Source organism: Enoplosus armatus, chromosome 23 (assembly GCF_043641665.1).
Source record: "Enoplosus armatus isolate fEnoArm2 chromosome 23, fEnoArm2.hap1, whole genome shotgun sequence".
Classification (NCBI taxonomy): Eukaryota; Metazoa; Chordata; class Actinopteri; order Centrarchiformes; family Enoplosidae; genus Enoplosus; species Enoplosus armatus.
In genome coordinates this window covers 7,865,279-7,887,824 of record NC_092202.1, presented here as the reverse complement: position 1 = coordinate 7,887,824, position 22,546 = coordinate 7,865,279, and the positions used below count along the sequence as shown (strand labels likewise).

General features: G+C 41.0%; 2 protein-coding genes across 2 annotated transcripts; both read left to right on the top strand.

Moving 5' to 3' along the window:
• Positions 1 to 1,686: 1,686 nt before the first annotated feature.
• On the top strand, positions 1,687 to 15,979 carry LOC139306280 (transcription initiation factor TFIID subunit 12-like). Its single transcript, XM_070930225.1, has 7 exons — positions 1,687 to 1,695; positions 13,166 to 13,230; positions 13,372 to 13,553; positions 13,945 to 14,165; positions 14,431 to 14,495; positions 14,586 to 14,734; positions 14,829 to 15,979. The coding sequence occupies exons 1-7, from the start codon at positions 1,687 to 1,689 to the stop codon at positions 14,912 to 14,914; spliced, it is 777 nt and encodes a 258-aa protein (XP_070786326.1). The 3' UTR covers positions 14,915 to 15,979.
• Positions 15,980 to 18,013: 2,034 nt separating this feature from the next.
• Positions 18,014 to 20,548, top strand: LOC139306041 (claudin domain-containing protein 1-like). Its single transcript, XM_070930004.1, has 4 exons — positions 18,014 to 18,305; positions 19,283 to 19,390; positions 19,637 to 19,774; positions 20,328 to 20,548. The coding sequence occupies exons 1-4, from the start codon at positions 18,014 to 18,016 to the stop codon at positions 20,546 to 20,548; spliced, it is 759 nt and encodes a 252-aa protein (XP_070786105.1).
• Positions 20,549 to 22,546: the final 1,998 nt, after the last annotated feature.

The following is a 22,546-nucleotide window of genomic DNA, read 5'->3' as shown; positions in this document are numbered from 1 at the left end:
AAACCCTGCTGTGTGATTTCCTATAATTCAGTTTCACAATAGTGTCTTACAATCAGCCGGTCTCAGCCTTTGTTGTGTCAGTGAATCAGGTTTGTTCAGAAAGAGAGAAGTGGAAGTGGCGCATAGTTTACTTTGGCTATGAGATTATTTATTTAAATACTGTCAGAGAGATGCGTTGTTCTTAAATCACCTCAAACTCAAGAGTAACCACCAGAATCAAAACCCTGCATCAGCCATTGTCAGAGCACATTTTCCATGATGGCTCTCACAAATAAAGAAGCATTTTAAGTTGACAGTTGCAAAATACTTCAGGCCACTCCAGTAAGAATCTTTTTTTTTTTTTTACCATAAATCTTCTAAAAAATTAGTTGATCTTAGTGGCAGGCCTAAACAGATTTTATAGACACAAATGTCTGTAAGCTAGTTTCTTATTTTTGAAAAATAAGCTACTAAATGCTCATTTCTGATGACTTTTAGGAGAAAGCAGAAGAACTGAGTTTTAAGGACAATAGCTAACAATAGACCGGATAAATGAGCACTTTATTATTAGATTATTAGTGTTCATCTTACCCTGTTCTCCCCTGCAGTATAAATAATAAAAATGCATAATACACTTGATGCAAATGTTGCATTTAATTGCTGACCTCGGATCAGTGTAATTTCCCCAATTCTAATATTGACCAATATAACAGGACACTCTTATACTAAAACTAATAATTATTAAAAACAAACCTTAACACTAACATTAGGTACTGATTGCAAGCTGGCAAAATAGCCAGCTGCCTTGTTTATTGATACGGCCTATCGTTTGCTATTGTATCCAACATGTTCAATAAAGGATAGGCTAATTAATGTAAAAACTAGCAGCAAAACAAATCTCTTAAAACTCAGTTTTGTCCCGTTTTCTTCTGCTTTTGGTAGGAGTTAGCTCATGTCTGCATTACGTGTTGCATACATAACGTTATACATAACGTTATTTATCGTCTGCTGCGAGGAGAGAGAGACTGTGACTTGGTGTGTTCTGCTGAGGAGTAACTTAACGTTATGTTCACGTTACATCCAGGTTATTGTGACTTTTCTCAGTAAATATCTGCTACGGGTTACAAAATTTGACAGGTCTATCATCTATCAATCTCTTCATTGAAACGTGAAGAAAAACATGGGATCATTGAACCTGTGCCACCTGAGATGGTAACTTACCGATACGTGAAATGTCCAGGCCTGACCCATGAACTAAGAAGGACATTGCACGTAACGATGTTAGCTGGCTAGCTAACGTTACTTTAGCTGTCTGTCACTCTGCGTGAGTATTTGGTCAATTATCTAGCTTAAGCTAATGTTAGCCAACAACGCTACAAGGTTAGTGAGTAGGCAGCGTTGACCCCCGAGAGGTGGGGCTTGAGTTCAACAACACAACATCACCTGATCTAATCCCACAGGCTGATGTTGTTGCAGACACCTTAATAAGGGATGTGGATAATTCGTAAGTAAACACATTTAATACATCAAACATAAAGGAAACTACAGCTCAAAAACTGACATTTTACTGTAATTCCGGATGCAGTCATGGATCAGCCATCAACACCATGGACCTTGGATTTGCATCCACATCTGTTCCTAATGGTACTCAGATTGCAGCTTTAAATACCACAGCTTTCAACATTGACACCACCTCCATTATTGTGGATGGCACAGGTAAGTAATAGTGAATGCTACCTCATCAAAAATGTACAATATTACACAAGTGTTTGTTAAAGCAATGTCTTGTTTCTTTTTCTCAACATCTACATTAGTTTCAATTGGAGTAAGCCAAGATCAGTCTGATCACTGCATCACTCGTTGTGCTGCTGTCATGGCTATTGTCAAGCCAGCAACAGTGTCTGTATTGGTGTCAATGTGAAACCGCAATATGGCTTGGGAAGAACGATCAGATATTACATTTAACCTTGGGGTGATCTGAGACATGAGTGAGAGTGATTGATTGCAAAAGAACATCTATACAGCACACACCTTTGCCCAATGCAATCCTGGAGGTCCATTTATGATGTGGCAACTTGAAGCAGCGGATCAAAACATATTGTCGACTTCTTAAATTATAGCCTCAATGCAGAATGGCCTGTATGAAATATATTCAGATCATTGAGGATTTGACTGAAACATGAAGTCTTTAAGAGTTTCTCAATTAGTAATGTTGACAGTGAAAAACAATCTTTACTTCGCTGATGTAAAACATGCAATAGTGTGTCTCTTTGCTCCAACCCTAACTCAGTCATATTTATGGTGAAGGTAGTGTCACTCATTACTGCAATGTCAGATTAATGTCTTATAATTATCCATTCACTTATCTATGTGTATTTCTATGATCATATATAACACTATGTGTATTCTGAGGGCTTTCATTTTTGTACAATTTGTGTTAAAAATACTAAGTCTCCCTAATGACCAAAGTACACACATGACAAATGAAACAAAAATCTGTCTATGCTATAACATTTTCTAATCTTAAAGGTCCCATATTGTAGAAAGTGAGACTTCTAGGTGCTGTATAAATACTGTGAAAGTATCAAAACGCTCAGTCCACAGAGAAACTGTGTTCAGAAACTGTGCCTTTAAACGAGCTGTCAGGACAAGGTTGTGATGTCACAACTATACAGTCACTGCACTCAGCCACACGCCCAGTAGGTCATCTGCCTCGGCACAGCACACCCATAAAGTACAGGGACGCCCTCATCCACCCGCTCAATCTGTCTAAGATATTTGACTGCTCTGCTCAGGACTACTCTTCAAGTTTTTGAGCTTGTTTCAGACAGAGGGTGAACTGAGGGGCTGCAAACCTTTTGAACTGTGAATCACGCAAAGCTTCTCTAGTGAAATCCCAGAATAAAAATATAGAACTGGAAATGAGCATAATATGGGACCTTTAAGTGGGTGATAAATCACAGCATGCTGGAGACAAAGTAAGTCTCCCCAATGAATTGACACTTTTATGGTATTTTACTGTAAAAATGTGTGTCAGTAACATTCACCTATCATTAAACAATCTAAAAAACGTCCATTTGTATTTATTTTTCAGTCAACTTATGAAGTTACAGCCAGTTCACTGTGACATTGAGCTCACCTAAGACCCTATAGCACCATCTGCCTGTGGTGCCGGAAATAGCTGTGGCGAACTGGTTTTCTTTTTTTTTTTAAAGGTATCCTCCATCTTTTCTTTTTGGCAGGTATCTTCTTCTACTATATGAAATCAAATGAGCAAAAATCCAGCAAAAATATTATTGTAAGTAAATTCAGTGATGTTTGTAATTGTTACACCAAGATGCTTTTTGATGCTTTTTAGAAAGTCTAGTGATGGCTCAGCTATAGATATATTTGACAATAGAATATTCTAAGGAGAAATGAACATATTATTGGAGGAAAATTCACAAATAAATATATCAGAAATATGGGGAGATGTTTTGGGCATCCCCATCATGGAGATTGGCATTGCATTGGTCATAAAATGTGTTTAACTGGTGACACATATTGTGTTAGTAATAAAGTCTGGTTTCTTTCAGAATTTTGCCCAAGATATATCCAGTAAAAAATGTGCTGGAGAGGTTTAGACTGGATATTGAATAGTTTTGTGACTTATATCGATTACAAAAAGACATTTATCATCTGTTATTTTATTGTATTAACAAAAATATTCTGGATGGATACTGAACATTTTATAAGGAAAAGATAATCAAACTACCTGTATTGTAATCAGGGTATCATATTTTCCTTCTGTCTGTCTGTTCCTTGGAGGAATGCGATGCTGAAGAATATAATGTTAGCTAGCTGTATAGCTGAGAGATACATTGCCTTCAACAACTTTTAGTGAGGACAGCATACTACCTAATAAGGACATTTTACTTAGTTTTGAAAGCAGCAGGATCTACACATTTACTATTACTATTACTATTTACTGTTTTCTTTGCAGTTGGTTTTATTAATGGAGAACGTCTACAAACATACAAAGAAATGGACTGACTCAACCTTTTGTAATATGGCACTACAATTAGATATGGTAAAAACAGGACGGCAAGAAAACTAAATCATTTGTTAAATACACTATATGCACATAGTGTTTTGTTTCAATTTATTTTTGTTTTATTATTTAGTTAAGCCAAAACTGGAGTTGGTGAGGCTTGTGACATAATGTGAAATATACTACTCCTTTTCAGAGACCATGTTAACCTTTTCGAATAAGTCCTCAACTAGAATTCATCGTATATGATTTTTATGTAAATATCTTCAACTCAACATGCTTATGTTAACTTGCTGGGGTAAAACAGGTGAAATTCTTCTCTGTTTCTCAAAGAATTTGAACTCTATTTAAAAAAAGGCATCAAAGTATTTGTCGCAAACATTATTTACTTTTTTGACTAAATCAACAATTAATCAACAATAATACCTTGTAGTCACTTTTATTTTCTACATTAAAGTGTAAATAACCTTCGTTGACTATTTGTTTGTTTTGTTGCTTCTTTTACATGTGTTTTTTTTATATTTTTCTACTTTCCCTTATGTTCATTAAAATTTCCAAATAAAGTAAAAAGACCAAACAACACTAGTAACTTCCACTTTTCCACGTTTTCTGAAAATAAAAGTCCTTAAAATGACTTTTTGACATAAGACTTCTTGACATCTGACTTTACTAGAAGTGATGCATGAACATCATCAGCAAGCCTCCAGCTGGCCAGACAGATGTGAACAGCTCAAGCAAACTCAACAACATGTTAACAATCCGCAGGAGAATATATGTTTGATTCTGCTCTCAAATCTTTTGAAACATTCCAAGAGAAGTGACCACAACACACAAATCCTTGCTGCCCTTCACTGGTTAACTGTAAACAATGTTTGATTGACAGGTGATCTCCAGGATGTGCAGTGCAAAAACAACATAGGGATAGGCTGCATAGCCAAAGACGTCACTGAAACTAAAAGCTATGCATACTGACAATGAAAACTTAAAAATAGATCAACAAGCTCATTGACTCATAGGCAAGAGTCAGTTTGAGTAAAACCATTGCTTAATCCATTCATTCACTTATCCGGGTACATGTCACATGAATTTAATTATATCAGGAACAATTATTCTTACCTATCTATCTTCTTTCCATCATACTTTCATACTTTGGCCGGTTTGATCATGAAACAGGTATTAAATACCATTCTGTGTGGCATTAAAAAGGTATTAAAAGTTTTAAATTTGATTGGATGACCCCACAGAAACCTTACTTTTTTATTTATTACAACAATATGCTGCAAAACAAAACTTCTGTATTTTCTACTGACATTGAGGTTGAAGGCAAAATTCAGGAAGATATTCACCATTTATTAAATGTAATGATTTCAAACTGGATCATATTGATGTCATGGATTTGTACTTGGAAGAATATAAATAAAACTGAAATGTCAATGAAACTGAGATGCTTTTCTTTTGATGTGCCCATGTAAACAGTATTGTTACAGATTTACCCCAATAACTCCAAATGTCATCTAGAATATTCATTCAATATGTTTGAATATGCAATTCCTAACCCGTAATCACATGACTTTTTTTCTCTTGCATTTCTTCCTGCTCAATTACCACCTCCCGAGAACCCTTTATTTGTTTGTCATATCTTGTCAAACTGGTGGAACTTCTTTCAACATTCACTTAGGTGGAATGAACCACCAACTTCTTTAAGAGAACAAAAGAAGGAGGTATGTCATAGTACTGTGCCAAGAAAATGACAGATTGACTCATAGATCAAATCCTGTATTCCATGAATTGGCTTTGTTCAACACTAAGATGGCGCAACATTATATGCAAAAGACAAAAATGTATCACGTCATTAGTCTGTTCCATTCCAATACATATAAAGGCCTCAATAGCTGTGGACTGTCACATAAGGAAAAGGGTTTACAATATCATAAAAGTGAACTGGACGGAATTAAAAGACACCGAAATAGATTTTGAAAAAAAATCTAAAACCGACTGAAAGGGGGAATTTATAACTTTTAATCTTTTCATTTTGGGTAAGTAAGTCTACATGTACATTTATACGCTGTGTGTGTGTGTGTGTGTGTGTGTGTGTGTGTGTGACAGATAGAATGTGTGTTTGTTTAATAGTTGTTTAAAAGTTATTTATTGCACCAATACTATTAATAACTTCTGTCTTAATTTGAAGAAATGTTCATGCATTTCTATTTTACTAACATTATCACATATTTTAAGTGATAATAAGTGATTGTCACATGAAGATATTTAACCCTTTAATTTAACCCTATTTTTTGTAATATGTTGTGAAATCTTTATCTGAAATTCTAGTTTTTTCTCCAATTTAAAGCGTTTTTTAATCGATCTTTTTCCAAACTTTCCTATTGTCTTAGGTACAAACACACCAGCATCCTATTATTACATTCAGATAAAAAATAAGTATAACAAGTAGAAAAAATAAAGATATAATAAAGTATTGGTTCTTCTTATTGTCGTTCTCCATCATGGTGTCATAGGTCAGGGTCAGCTTGTAGCACCCCTGCGCTAATAGGGATTTAGTGCTTTGGTCAAAAACATTTCAGCCTAGGTGATGCTTGTGACCATTTGCAGGGATTGAGTGCTTAGGGTGGTTGAAAAGCAGTTTCTTCACTTGCCTGATCAAGTACTCTGCTTTTCCCACAAATAAAAGATAGTTTTTGAATTTCTGAATTGAAGTTCTTGAATTCTTTTGAAATGAGATAATGCATGTAGGTCATATGAATAAAAATGTTGTACAATGTAATAAAACATAGTGAAAGTTGCATTTTATCAGAGTTGTTCCAAGTATGAAAAATATATTGTTTAGGATATGGATTATTATGAGGGGGCACATACCATACTGTATTATAATTGTCATTTGCATCAAACCCTTTGCCTTTGGATGTTTTGTGTACCTTACTCCTACGACCTTACTAGGCTAAAATGACTCCTATAATGAATTCAGTCATTTGCAGATTGAATACTGTATACTCAAAGAAATTGCTTAATTAAAAAAATAATTTAAAAAACAATTGGAAAGAACAATTGAGATAGATCTTTCATTGTGGTAATTATTGTTTTATCTATTTAAGAATTTAAACATTCCAACATTAACATTATAGAGCAAGTAATAATTACAATAGATATTAACGGTAGTGCAAAAGGTTTTGACATGCTTCTGAGAGTAAGTCTCTGTATTATTTGATTTTATAGATTCAAAGGAAGACAAGATGGGTGTTGGACAAAACATATCAATTTTCCTGATTCTAACAGGTAAGCTGAGTTATGTTACACCAGTTGACTTTAAAGTGTCTTGATATAAAATTATGGAATAGGTGTAAGGAACGACACAACATGAAGTTAGGTTTTTGCCTGCACAATCCAATATTTCTCATCCACAGACACATCAGAGTCTAGTATCACTCTTGGATCATGATCATGTATGAAAGACAAACCACGTTTTGGTGGATTTGGTGTTTTGTACTTTTTGTCAATCTTGTTTAAAATACATTAAACCTACAATTATGTTAGTTATATCTGAGTGAATTTAGAACAGCAGCTAAAAGGTTTTGTGACTCATTTGTGTAACATTACATATTTAAACAGATGTCCAATAGAAAAAGAGTTAATTATTGGTAATTTTCTTAATTGGTTTTAACTACTTTTTCTTCCTTTTCAATATTTGCCATTGATTTGTCAACAACAACAGCTGCCACAACAACAATAGTTGCTGCAACAACCCCTGCTGTAACAACAGCAGCTGCTGCAACAACAACACCTGCCGTAACAACAGCTGCTACAACACCTGCTGTAACAACAGCTGCTGCAACAACAGCTGCCACCACAACAGCTGCCGCAACAACAGCTCCTGCAACAACAGCTGCCGCAACAACAGCTCCTGCAACAACAGCAGCTGCAACAACGACGCCTGCTGTAACAACAGCTGCCACCACAACAGCTGCTGCAACAACAGCTCCTGCAACAACAGCTGCTGCGATGACAACAGCTGCCGCAACAACAATAGCTGCCACAACAACAGTTCCAGCAACAACAGCTCCTGCAACAACTATCCCTGCAACAACTGCCCCTGCAACAACAACAGCTGCCGCAACAACAGCTCCTGCAACAACAGCAGCTGCAACAACAACAGCTGCCACAACAGCTGCTGCAACAACAGCTGCTGCAACAACAGCTCCTGCGACAACAGCTGCCGCAACAACAGCTGCTGCAACAACTACGCCTGCTGTAACAACAACAGCTGCTGTAACAACAACAGCTGCTGTAACAACAGCTGCCGCAACAACAGCTGCTGCAACAACGACGCCTGCTGTAACAACAGCAGCTGCCACAACAGCTGCCGCAACAACAGCTGCTGCAACAACGACTCCTGCTGTAACAACAGCAGCTGCCACAACAACTGCTGCAACAACAGCTTTCACCACAACAGCTGCCGCAACAACAGCTCCTGCAACAACAGCTCCTGCCACAACAGCAGCTGCCACAACAGCTGCCGCAACAACAGCTCCTGCCACAACAGCAGCTGCCACAACACCTGCTGTAACAACAACAGCTGCCGCAACAACAGCAGCTGCCACAACAACTGCTGCAACAACAGCTTTCACCACAACAGCTGCCGCAACAACAGCTCCTGCAACAACAGCTCCTGCCACAACAGCAGCTGCCACAACACCTGCTGTAACAACAACAGCAGCTGCCACAACAGCTGCCGCAACAACAGCAGCTGCCACAACAACTGCTGCAACAACAGCTTTCACCACAACAGCTGCCGCAACAACAGCTCCTGCAACAACAGCTCCTGCCACAACAGCAGCTGCCACAACAGCTGCCGCAACAACAGCTCCTGCCACAACACCTGCTGTAACAACAACAGCAGCTGCCACAACAGCTGCCGCAACAACAGCTGCTGCAACAACGACGCCTGCTGTAACAACAGCAGCTGCCACAACAACAGCTGCCGCAACAACAGCTCCTGCAACAACAGCTCCTGCCACAACAGCAGCTGCCACAACAGCTGCCGCAACAGCAGCTGCCACAACACCTGCTGTAACAACAACAGCTCCTGCCACAACAGCAGCTGCCACAACAGCTGCCGCAACAACAGCTCCTGCCACAACAGCAGCTGCCACAACACCTGCTGTAACAACAACAGCTGCTGTAACAACAGCAGCTGCCACAACAACAGCTGCCGCAACAACAGCTCCTGCAACAACAGCTCCTGCCACAACAGCAGCTGCCACAACAGCTGCCGCAACAACAGCTCCTGCCACAACAGCAGCTGCCACAACACCTGCTGTAACAACAACAGCTCCTGCCACAACAGCTGCCGCAACAACAGCTCCTGCCACAACAGCAGCTGCCACAACACCTGCTGTAACAACAACAGCTGCTGTAACAACAGCAGCTGCCACAACAACAGCTGCCGCAACAACAGCTCCTGCAACAACAGCTCCTGCCACAACAGCAGCTGCCACAACAGCTGCCGCAACAACAGCTCCTGCCACAACAGCAGCTGCCACAACACCTGCTGTAACAACAACAGCTGCCGCAACAACAGCTCCTGCCACAACAGCAGCTGCCACAACACCTGCTGTAACAACAGCAGCTGCTGCAACAACAGCTGCTGCAACAACGACGCCTGCTGTAACAACAGCAGCTGCCACAACAACAGCTGCCGCAACAACAGCTCCTGCAACAACAGCTCCTGCCACAACAGCAGCTGCCACAACAGCTGCCGCAACAACAGCTCCTGCCACAACAGCAGCTGCCACAACACCTGCTGTAACAACAACAGCTGCTGCAACAACAGCTGCTGCAACAACAGCTGCCGCAACAACAGCTGCTGCAACAACTACGCCTGCTGTAACAACAGCAGCTGCCACAACAGCTGCCGCAACAACAGCTGCTGCAACAACGACGCCTGCTTTGACAACAACAGCTGTCACCACAACAGCTGCCGCAACAACAGCTCCTGCAACAACAGCTGCTGCAACAACGACGCCTGCTGTAACAACAGCAGCTGCCACAACAACAACTGCTGCAACAACAGCTGTCACCACAACAGCTGCCGCAACAACAGCTCCTGCAACTACAGCTCCTGCAACAACAGCTGCCGCAACAACAGCTCCTGCCACAACAGCAGCTGCCACAACACCTGCTGTAACAACAACAGCTGCTGCAACAACAGCTGCCGCAACAACAGCTGCTGCAACAACGACGCCTGCTGTAACAACAGCAGCTCCCACAACAACTGCTGCAACAACAGCTGTCACCACAACAGCTGCCGCAACAACAGCCGCAACAACAGCTCCTGCAACAACAGCTCCTGCCACAACAGCAGCTGCCACAACAGCTGCCGCAACAACAGCTCCTGCCACAACAGCAGCTGCCCCAACACCTGCTGTAACAACAACAGCTGCTGCAACAACAGCTGCCGCAACAACAGCTGCTGCAACAACTACGCCTGCTGTAACAACAGCAGCTGCCACAACAGCTGCCGCAACAACAGCTACTGCAACAACGACACCTGCTTTGACAACAGCAGCTGCAATAACAGCTGTCACCACAACAGCTGCCGCAACAACAGCCCCTGCAACAACAGCTGCCGCAACAACGACGCCTGCTGTAACAACAGCAGCTGCCACAACAACAGCTGCCGCAACAACAGCTCCTGCAACTACAGCTCCTGCAACAACAACAGCTGCCGCAACAACAGCTCCTGCAACAACAGCTGCTGCAACAACAGCCGCCACAACAGCTCCTGCAACAACAGCTGCTGCAACAACAACAGCTGCCACAACGACGCCTGTTGTAACAACAGAAGCTGCAATAACAGCAGCTGCCACAAAAGCAACTGCCACAACAACAACGCCTGCTTTAACAACAGCTGCCGCAACAACAGATCCTGCAACAACAGCTGCTGCAACAACGACGCCTGCTGTAACAACAGCAGCTGCCACAACAACAACTGCTGCAACAACAGCTGTCACCACAACAGCTGCCGCAACAACAGCTCCTGCAACTACAGCTCCTGCAACAACAACAGCTGCCGCAACAACAGCTCCTGCAACAACAGCCGCCACAACAGCTCCTGCAACAACAGCTGCTGCAACAACAACAGCTGCCACAACGACGCCTGTTGTAACAACAGAAGCTGCAATAACAGCAGCTGCCACAACAGCAACTGCCACAACAACGACGCCTGCTTTAACAACAGCTGCCGCAACAACAGATCCTGCAACAACAGCTGCCGCAACAACAGCTGCTGCAACAACGATGCCTGCTGTAACAACAGCAGCTGCCACAACAACAACTGCTGCAACAACAGCTGTCACCACAACAGCTGCCGCAACAACAGTTCCTGCAACTACAGCTCCTGCAACAACAACAGCTGCCGCAACAACAACAGCTCCTGCAACAACAGCTGCTGCAACAACGATGCCTGCTGTAACAACAGCAGCTGCCACAACAACTGCTGCAACAACAGCTGTCACCACAACAGCTGCCGCAACAACAGCAGCCGCAACAACAGCAGCTGCCACAACAACAGCTGCTGCAACAACAGCTGCCGCAACAACATCTCCTGCAACAACAGCAGCTGCAATTACAGCAGCTGCCACAACAACAGCTGCAACAACAACAACAGCTGCCACAACAACAGTTCCTGCAACAACAGCTGCCGCAACAACAACAGCTGCCACAACAACAGTTCCAGCAACAACAGCTCCTGCCACAACAACAGTTCCATCAACAACAGCTCCTGCAACAACTATCCCTGCAACAACAGCTCCTGCAACAATAACAGCTCCTGCCACAACCACAGCTGCCGCAACAACAGCTCCTGCCACAACAACAGCTGCCGCAACAACAGCTCCTGCCACAACAGCTCCTGCCACAACAGCTGCTGTAACAACAACAGCTGTAACAACAACAGCTGCTACAACAATAGCTGCCACAACAGCTGCTGCAACAACAACAGCTGCTACAACAACAGCTGCCACAACAGCTCCTGCAACCGCTGCCGCAACAACAGCTCCTGCAACAACAGCTGCCGCAACAACAGCTCCTGCAACAACAACAGCTGCCACAACAGCTCCTGCAACCACTGCCACAACAACAGCTCCTGCAACAACTGCTCCTGCAACAACGCCTGCTGCCACAACAGCAGCTGCCACAACACCTGCTGTAACAACAACAGCTCCCGCAACAACAGCTCCCACAACAACAGCTGCTGCAACAACAGCAGCTGCCACAACAGCTGCTGTAACAGCTGCTGCAACAACAGCTGCCACAATAGTTCCTGCAACAACAGCTGCTGCAACAACAACCCCTGCTGTAACATCGACAGCTGCTGCAACAACACCTGCTGTAACAACAGCTGCCACAACAGCGGCTGTAACAGCTGCTGCAACAACAGCTGCCACAATAGTTCCTGCAACAACAGCTGCTGCAACAACCCCTGCTGTAACATCGACAGCTGCTGCAACAATACCTGCTGCAACAACAACCCCTGCTGTAACATCGACAGCTGCTGCAACAACACCTGCTGTAACAACAGCTGCCGCAACAATAGCTCCTCCAACAACAGCTGCTGCAACAACAGCTGCCGCAACAGCTGCAGCAACAACCGCTGTCACAACACCTGCTGTAACAACAACCGCTGTCGCAACAACGCCTGCTGTAACAGCAGCTGCAGCAACAACAGCTGCTGCAACCCCTGCTGTAACAACAGCTGCTGCAACAACACCTGTTGCAACAACAGCTGTTGCAACAACAACGCCTGCTGTAACAACAACCCCTTTGGCCGCTGAACCTGTGTATAGTATTTCAGCAGACTTGCAAGGAGAACCTTTTTCAGATGACCTCCTGGACCGTAACAGCAGTCGATTCAAAGATCTTGAACGACTAATTGTAATGATTGTAAGTCATTTTTCAAATTTTATACATTTTTCATTGACTGCCAGTGTTGTGCATGAATGATCGGACAGAATGTTTTAGCTGAATGACAAATATGTTCAGCTGAAAATTTATTTCAGTAAAATTTGAATTTCTGTTTCATTTCATTTTAAGACAATTGTGCTTGAAAGCTACTCACAGACTTTCAACTTTTCTTTCTTTTTGCAGTTTGATGTGATATACAGGGAAGCATTTGGTCCTCAGTTTGTTCGCACCTTTGTGAGAGAGTTCAGGTAAAAATACTTTCCTAACAGCGGTTCGCTTATTTTGCTTTACATGCAGGAATATGGTGTTAAAATTGGTATCTTCACACATGACACAAGGCAACAGAATAAACAGTCTCACATCTTGTCCCATTCGGTTTCATGATACAGGCGTGGTTCAGCCCTAACACGAGTGAACGCAACAACAGCAGATGTGGCGATCGTGTTCAATCGGACTACTCCCACTGCAGAACTCCCACAGAATAGTGCGGTCTCTAAAGCCCTATTTGAAGCTGTGAATAATTCCACCAATAACTTCAATGTGAGCATAAATCCCGCCACAATAACAGTAGGTAAGTCAACACAACACAGTTTTTTCGCTGTAATCAGTATGTAAAGAATTTGAAATAATATGAGCTGCTCATGCTCTGTTTTTCGGTAAGTCAACAACAAAATTATGTTGCTACACAAGAAATGGAATTATGGACAAGATTCATAAAGACAACTTTATAAGCTATTCTCTAAGCTACCTTGTATTCAGCCAGAATGCTTGTTATGGAAATAATTCATTCACTTTAAGATTTTATTATATTAACAACTTCAACATTTTATGATGGCCTTTACAAGACTGTGAATGTGGCACCAACGTCAGTTTGACTTCAAACAAGAATAAAGAAATCCTTTTGTTTTGGGCACGAATATTTATACTTATACTACTTATTGTTTAAAAAAATGTTTTTACAGAGGGACCACTTCCAGCTGCAATTACAACTGTCGCACCTACAACTGTCGCACCTGCAACTGCCAAACCTACAACTGCCAAACCTACAACTGCAGCCGCTACAACTGTAGCACTCATAACAAGAAGTGTGACTTTCAGATCGCTTCAAAGCACATTTACAAGTGACTTGCTGAATTCATCTTCTGCAGCTTTCAGAAATCGAGCTTCAATGATAAAGACACAGGTATGTTTCATCCTAGGGATAAAATCTGCTGGTACACCGACTGAATTACTTCATCAGAGAGCTAAAGCCCCCACATAAATAACTAAAATGTTATGGCTTCAATACCTATACTGTATATGATAAATCATGAAGTATGAAGAATTCAAACATAGATGAAAAAATGAAGAAACATAACAATTTATCTCATATACACACAGTTCAGTGTTTTAAGGCAAAGACAGAAGTAAAAAACATTTTGAATACAATTTTTTTTCTGTTTCTGCAGCTTGAACCTGTGTACCAAAGGGCATTCCCTTCCTCCTTCAAGTTCTTGAAAGTGGTGTCATTCAGGTAATTTCTTAAGACGTAATGGGCTACAATGTAAGAAGAGTGGCCTAAATCTGATATTTCAAACAATATCTTTTGTTTCTCCCTTTGCAGTAATGGATCTGTCATCACCACAATGGACCTTAGCTTTGACAGCACATCTGTTCCTAATAACACTCAGATTGCGAATGTTTTGATCAGTGCAGCTTCAAACGTCACCGGCTTCGACATTGAAGGAAGCTCCGTCACCGTGAATGGCACAAGTAAGTCATACTGACTGCTACGCCATCAAAAATTTCAAACGTTCCGCAGTTGTTTATTAAACTAATGTTTCCTTTTCTCATCTCTCATTTACAGCTTCAAGTGGAGTAAGCCACAAGATCAGTCTCTTCACTGCATCCTGCCTGGTACTGTTGTCATGGCTACTGTCAAGCCAGCAATAGCATCTGTGCTGATTTCCATTTGAATTGCCATCAGAATATGACTGCCATCACTGGTATGAAAAATGACTTCATGATTGTCTTAAGTCTTGTCCGGCTTAGGATGATCTGTGAAATACAAACTTTTCACTGACTGGATACTTTTATTATTATTATTACATTTATTGTTTATGGATTAGGTCTGTTGAACCACATACGTTTCTGTGTGGGAACGTCCAGGATCTTGGGCCGGACAGAATGACACAGCCAACTTTAAGCACCTGATTCGTTGAATCATCACTAGAATAATAAGCTAAACAATATAACAACACTTTCTATTAAGCTGTGGGATGTCAGAAAATAATTGCAGTAATGCACTGCTAATTTACAAATGCATCTTTCTTCTCTGAACACTGTGCTATAGCAACATGTAATTTACTGTCAATTATTAATGCTGTCTTCTTTAGTCTTGTTTGTTAAACAAGTAAAATTAGCCACACTGGAAAGTAAAATAACTCTCATCATAGTCTGAATGCAGTTTTTTTTTAACAAGCAGATTGAGAAATCTGAATGCTAGATTTCAAACTGGACTTGGTGAAGTTTATCAAGATAGATCTTTTGTAATTTGTACAAGAAAGAGTATTCAAAATGATGTTTTAATTTGACCTTAAAATTATTTAAACCTTTCTGTACTCTCCAAATGCATGTCAAATTCATCTTTAGTGTCTGAAATTAAATGAAGGAACACATGCACACCCCAACCCTAAACCAATGGATATAGTTTTATTAAGGTATTATGGTATATATGATCTATATGTCAAAACAATGCACTGTCAATTTTCTTATTTATACAAAATGTATTTATGTAATCATGCATTGATGTATTCTGCGAGACTCTTTGTAGTTTGTACAATTTATGTCAGAAACTTTACAATGATAAGAATACAAGAATTTAAATAATCTCTTGTGTAATGTTTTATATCAGGGCATGTTTAATGTGAGGAGTTTTAATTAAAGCCCCAGTGATGTTTACAGACAATCAAACCCTGCTGTGTGATTTCCTATAATAAAATATAATAACAGTTTCAATTCAACTTTTCAATTCTTACAATCAGCCGGTCTCAGCCTTTGTTGTGTCAGTGAATCAGGTTTGTTCAGAAAGAGAGAAGTGGGAGTGGCGCATAGTTTACTTTGGCTATGAGATGATTTCGTAAAATACTGCCAGACAGTCAGAGAGATGTGTTGTTTTTGAATCACCTCAAACCACCAGAATCAAAACCCTGCATCAGCCATTGTCAGAGCACTTTTTCCCTGATGACTCTCAAAAAAAGAAGCATTTTGATAGACAGCTGTAAAAAAGGCTACTCCAATAAGAATAATATTTACCACAAATCTTCTTAGGAACTTGCCATCTGCTCATTAAACACAGAGTTCTTTATTTTCAGGTTTTTTCAGTTTATCTTAGTGGTAAGCTTAAACAGACATTATAGGAGCAAAGAACTTTACAGTTGTCAGTAAAGAAGAAAGAAAGGTGCAGATGACTTTCTTTCTCATTTAAGTTTTTATTAATGTCCATCACATACAATGTATAACATTCCCATAGCGACATGAAAATATACAGAATATTATTGAGAAAGGATAACTAAGTTTTAAATTGCATAAATAAATAACAACACAGCCACTTAAAATCTGCTAATTACTGTCCATTGCTGTACAACAGTCTTCTTCCTTCAAGGCTCTACTCTTAATATATAACAGGAAATCATTCCAGGTTAAATTTCCCTTTGGTATCATTTACTCTGGCTGCCATGCTCCCTAAAGAAACAGTTTCAGCCACTCAGTGTATTCTAGTCTACGTGGTCTCTTCCAGTTCTGTAAAATAAGTCTAGCTGCAGTTGGCTAATAAATCCTGCTTGTCTTGCTTTCTGCTGTCCAGGTAATGTCATGAAAACAACGGCCCTGCTGGTTGTCCCCTGTCGCCCTAAATTCAATGTAAATTGCATGTTTGACAAAGGTCTGGAATGAATAATGAAATATGCCTTTAATTGGTATAAATAGCACAACATGTTACACATAGTTTGAAAAAGCACATATAGTGACCTACAGCTGAAGCAGTTTTGTTGATCCGTTGATTAGACCATCAACGGAAAATTAATCACGGAAGAACACCAACATTTTTCTGGTACTGGCCTCTTACATGAGAAGATGTCTTTCTTTTCTTGTCTCATATCATAGTACACTGGACATTTTTGGTAGAACTGTTGGGTCAAAACAAGCATTTTGAAGAAGTCCCCATGGGCTGTGGGATCTTGTGATGGGCATTTTTCCATTTTATAGACCAAACGATTGATCGATAATGAAAATAATCATTAGTTGCAGCCCTATAGTGATCACATGCCAGCTTTTAAAATAACTGAGCTTGGCAGCAACTTAACTTTAATCCTTTCTTTGAACACTTTGTCAAGATTTTATTTTGATATTGCTGCTGTGTTTCTCATTCTGCTCCCCAAACCGCCTTGTGTTTCACTGCTCTCTCAGTGAAGTCAATGGAATAAAGTGTCCCTGCTGAGAAAAGGTTATTTTTAAATCCGCTGATCAGCGGAACCGGAAGTGGAAAACGCATGGATTAGTGTGTTTACAACTCATATCATCCCGAGTGCACCCCGCATCACCCAGCTGTCCAAAAGCAGACCCGTGCAATTTGCAATTGCAGGCTGGTGCTGCCCGGGTCTTAATCTTAACTATTTTATAATACAGGCCTGTTTTACTTTCCTAGCGGGGGCCAGGGTTTGTTATTGCGGACTAGCTGTGTGATATCTGCCGCAGCGTCGGGCCACCCACCATCTGTGGAAGTGGGACAAGGGAACAGATGGCCCATCCACGCCGGCCTGCAGGGCTGTCGACGCTGACTGTTTGGACAACACAGGGGATGAGTATCAATCATTAAAAGAAAAGGCTGTCGTTGGCTATTGCACAGTATATTTTGCAGACTTGACGATGCCACAGTGACTTGGATAAGAGTGTTTCACAGAAAGCATCGCAGATTCGACCAAATTGATGCGCGACGACTCGACCGCTGGTATCAACTTAATCCCTTTTGACGTGTCTCCGGCTCGGTGAACAATGGTTGACAACCGCTACGCTACAGCTCTGGTCATCGCCTGTGTGTTGAGCATACTGGCCACCGTGTATCTGTCGGTGGCCATCGGGACGCAGCACTGGTACCAGTACAGCAGCCCCACCGTGCGCGGGGAGGCCAACGTGTCCGAGCTGCGCTCCCTGTATGAGGAGTTCATGGACGGGGAGTTTGATGAGAAAACATACAGCGACACCCTGTTCCGCCTTAACGGGACTGTGGGCCTCTGGTGGCGTTGTGTGCTCGTTCCTGCCAACGGTCACTGGTACAAAGAGACAGGTATGTGTACATAACTGATTTAACCTGCTGTCACTTCCACACACTGACGAATCATTCGTGTCTGTCTCAGAAGTTTCAAACTGCTGCTCTCTAACTATGAATTATGATGCCCACCAGGCGTGGCACATTCCCCAGCAGGTTCGAGCTGTAAGGCGGGAATTTGTCACCCTTGGATTATGGATGGCATTAGCCCCATACCTCTCATGTATTATCCCTACACTGGAGTCACAGAGCTAAGCATCCAATCTATCTATCTAACTATCTATCTATCGATCCATCTGTCCATCTATCTCAGAACACTTCCTACTGTCCTGAAGGTGTTGGATCAATTTAATGGGGGGTTTTCTAGGGTTTCTCCCACATAATATAGTGGAGGTGGTTAGCCACCCATACCCTGTCAGATCTGATGAAGACTGGATTATCAACCAGAGAAAAGGGGCAACTGCCCAGGGGCCCCAACAGCCCCAGGTTGACTTTATCCTGGGGCTATTGGGTTATTTATCATTTTGTCTACGTAATTTGATTAATTGTAAATGAGTTTGAAATTTGCACCACTGAAGTACAGTATCAGCTATGATGGGTCCTCCATCTTGTGCCCCTGGTCTTGAAGAGGGACCCTGTGTCAAAATGTAATTTTAAGACCTTATTGTTTTAGTAAATATTGTGCACATTATATGTGCTTTTAAAAGATATTACTTGAAGGATTAATCAATTATCACAGTTGTTGCCAATTATTTTTCTCTTAATTGATCAACTAATCATTTTGGCTTTTGAATACTGTTTGGTTTATATTCAAACATAGTTGGTGTCTGCAAGTTGACTTTATTCATCTGCTACAGTACATCCACCGAAAGTAGAAAATACACACGAGAATCAAAAAAGGGTTTGAAAAAAGTCTGTTAAAGTATATTTGATTTGTAGTAAATTGTGAAACACATGCGCAGACACTGGTTCTTTAAGTAAATAACCTCTTTCAGATGTCAAGATGGTGCTCGAGTGCCGAAGCTTCTCTCTACCTCAGCAGTTCACTCCCAAGTATAAAGAACCAGGAAACCACAACAGTGGAGAGGACATGCTGCGCACCTGTAAGTCCAGTCACAACATGTTTTCCCTTATTTAAATGTTATAAGTTGCACAAAGCTCTGAAAAAGTAGCATCAGATTCAGCGTCTTCTCTGCGTAGTGCATTAATTATGACCAGTTTATGATGTTGAATAATACATTGCCCCCAACAGCTTCTGTCATGCATAAGAAGGTGAGTAAATGAAGACCCCAGTAGCTGTGATGCACACGGACTCATACCTTTCTGTGTCTGTGTGCATGTATTTATAGACTTGTGGAGGTGCCAGTTTCTGCTGCCACTAGTGTCCCTGGGTCTGGTGGTGTTGGCAGGCCTGACTGGGTTCTGTGCCTGCCTCTGCCGAAGCCTCACACCCACTCTTGGCATAGGAGTACTTCACCTGCTGGCTGGTAAGACCTATTCAGCTGCACAGAACCACTTCCTGGTAACTGGCAGGTTTCACCATATCAGTCACAAAATTGTTTAAAAGGAACGTGAATATTGGGACTTACATGAAACTCCAAATTAATGCTAATGTGGTTCGGTGTCTGCTGGGTGTGTAAATAAGCAAGTGTTTGCTAACATGATCGGCATGTTGAAGATGGCTTTATAAGATGATAATATGTGTGTATACAGGTTGTGCGCTGTGGCCAAAAAAATCAATTAATGTAGGTTTAATGACCTTTTAACTCAGCAATGAATGACTTAGCATTGTGTAGTCTAAGTGCAACATTCTACCATCCATACAGGAGACATTATACAACACAAACACACCTGGGCTTTTCCCACTATGACAAGTTAAAATGTCTGCTGGGAAAAAGGCCTGTTAGTGTGAGTGTGTTTGACTAATCAAAAAATGTATGAATATAACATTTCAAGAACAGAAATTTGTACCCCAACATCCACCTGAAAAACAGTCCTGTAAAGGTGTCTCCCTACGCCCCCTCATTCTGTGCCCTGCAGGTCTCTGCACCTTAGCCACGGTGTGCTGCTACCTGGCAGGGATGGACCTGCTCCACAGGGTGTCGATGCTGCCTGATAAGGTGGATGGCTCTCTGGGCTGGTCCCTCTACTTGGCCCTCATTTCCTCGCCGCTCCACATGATGGCCGCCGCACTGCTGGTGTGGGCGGCACGCAGCCACAGTCAGAACTATTACCGCATGACCGCCTACCGAGTGGCATAGACTTGAGATTCAGCTCTGGATTTCTGCCCCTGTTTAAATTCATACCCCACTCTGACACCAAGACGTGTTTTATGAGGATCTCAGAGGAATGAGATGTGGGTTAATCTGTGCATTTTGCCCTCTGATGGATTAAATTGCATGTACTCTATAGTAATGACCCTATCTGCTGCATTAAAAGATTTGTTTTTTATCTCTCTAGGGGTTATGGAATTGGTTTGAAAAAGGTCAACCAGAAAGATGTGTATAGTCCAACACGTTTGGTTCAGAGTAACTTAACAACAAGCTGAAAAGCATTAGCTGTGTCCCAGTTTCATATTACACAATAATTCACTACACACACATTGGAAAAACAGGTAAATTAAGGACATGTACGGTACTCACCCAGTTAATTGCTGACATTTAGGAACAAGTTTGACTTGAGCAAGAAACGCAAGCGGTTAGAAGAAACGCAAGCGGTTAACACGATCAGACAAGTTCCCAGGTCAAACTTATTTGGAAGCGAAGGTAAAGGCAACCGATCAAATTATTAGCAAACAGGTTCAACAGAAGCTGTTGATAACCGCATAATAACTGAACCTCATTTCCTGAAAGATTTTGATTTGAGTGGAATTGCAATGTTTAATTATATAATATTATATATTCAAATCAAATAAATTGTGATGAACGGGTCATTCAAGTATACTAAAACATGTTAGTATGCATGCTAATTTTGCTTAATTCTTGAGTATGTTGTTGACTATTGTCCTAGAAAACACAAAGCAAAAAGTCCCCAAGTTGTGGACACTTGGGGATTTGTATTGGAAAACAAAAAACAAAGGCAGGTGTGTTGGAAAGTCGCAGATTGATTCATGTCTGCTATCGAGATTATTATGTACAGTAGTATATAATACATTACTATACTAAGTATGTGGTATGGGATTGGGACATTTTTGTTTTTGTGACGTCCTCTGGTTGACAGTCTTTCTCACCTCAGCTCACACCCAGAAATAGAGTTGGGTGTGGGGACATTTCCCCTTTTGTTGCACTTATAAACACACCAGTAAATCACCTGGCAGTGATTTACAGGTGTACTGGACACACCCCGAGTACGTTTCCGTGGCACTGCAGCAAGACAAAAACCTTGAACGCAATCATAGAATATTTATTTTGACAGAGGATTGCTGTTGTATAATTAGTCTTTTACCTCTGCTGCTTCAAGACAGTCTGGGAATGTGGGCGTCAATGAAGAGTACAGTGAGAGAGACAATGACTATTATTTATGTTTGTTTCTTTTCTGTCCACCCTGAAGTGACATTCATTTATTCAGGGCCATTATTAGAGCCAGACTGTTTTTGTTTCTGTTTACCCCAGGTATTGTTTTCTTTGATATTTTCAAGCAGATTTTTAACATTTTGACTGATTTTATAGGTTTTTGTAGAAAGTATCACTTTTTTTCAACACAGTAGTGTTTTTTCTTACCATTTCATGTTTCGTTTTGTTGCCCTTATATGCTCATATAAATTGGTTTCCACATCCCTTTGTGAATTCATTGTTTGTTATTTAATTAATTTATATTTGTTCCTTTATTTTTTATTGATTTGTTATCACCATTTCAATTCAACAGGAATTAAGGGAAATAGTGTTTCCCTGTTAGGCATTATGAATGTAACTTAAAGGCCATATTATGATAAGCTACAGTATTCCTTTTGCCCTTAAATTATTGTTGAACATATCCTGAATATTGCTGTAGTGCTCAGTAGTGAATTTCTATTTTTTGACAATGTAAATGTCCCAAAAATACATTTAGAAAAACCCCCCACCATTATTAACCTAAAAGCCATGCCATATGTTTCCACAAATATATAAATTACCACCACTCACACGGTTTCATAAAGCTAAAGAATGTCTGTGAAATGATGCACTGCCTGATAGGTTTCATGATAAATCAGATTGTATTTAGCATATTCAGCCTTTTAATTCAAGAAATTGTTCTATCCCTGAATCCACTGTAGCATAAAT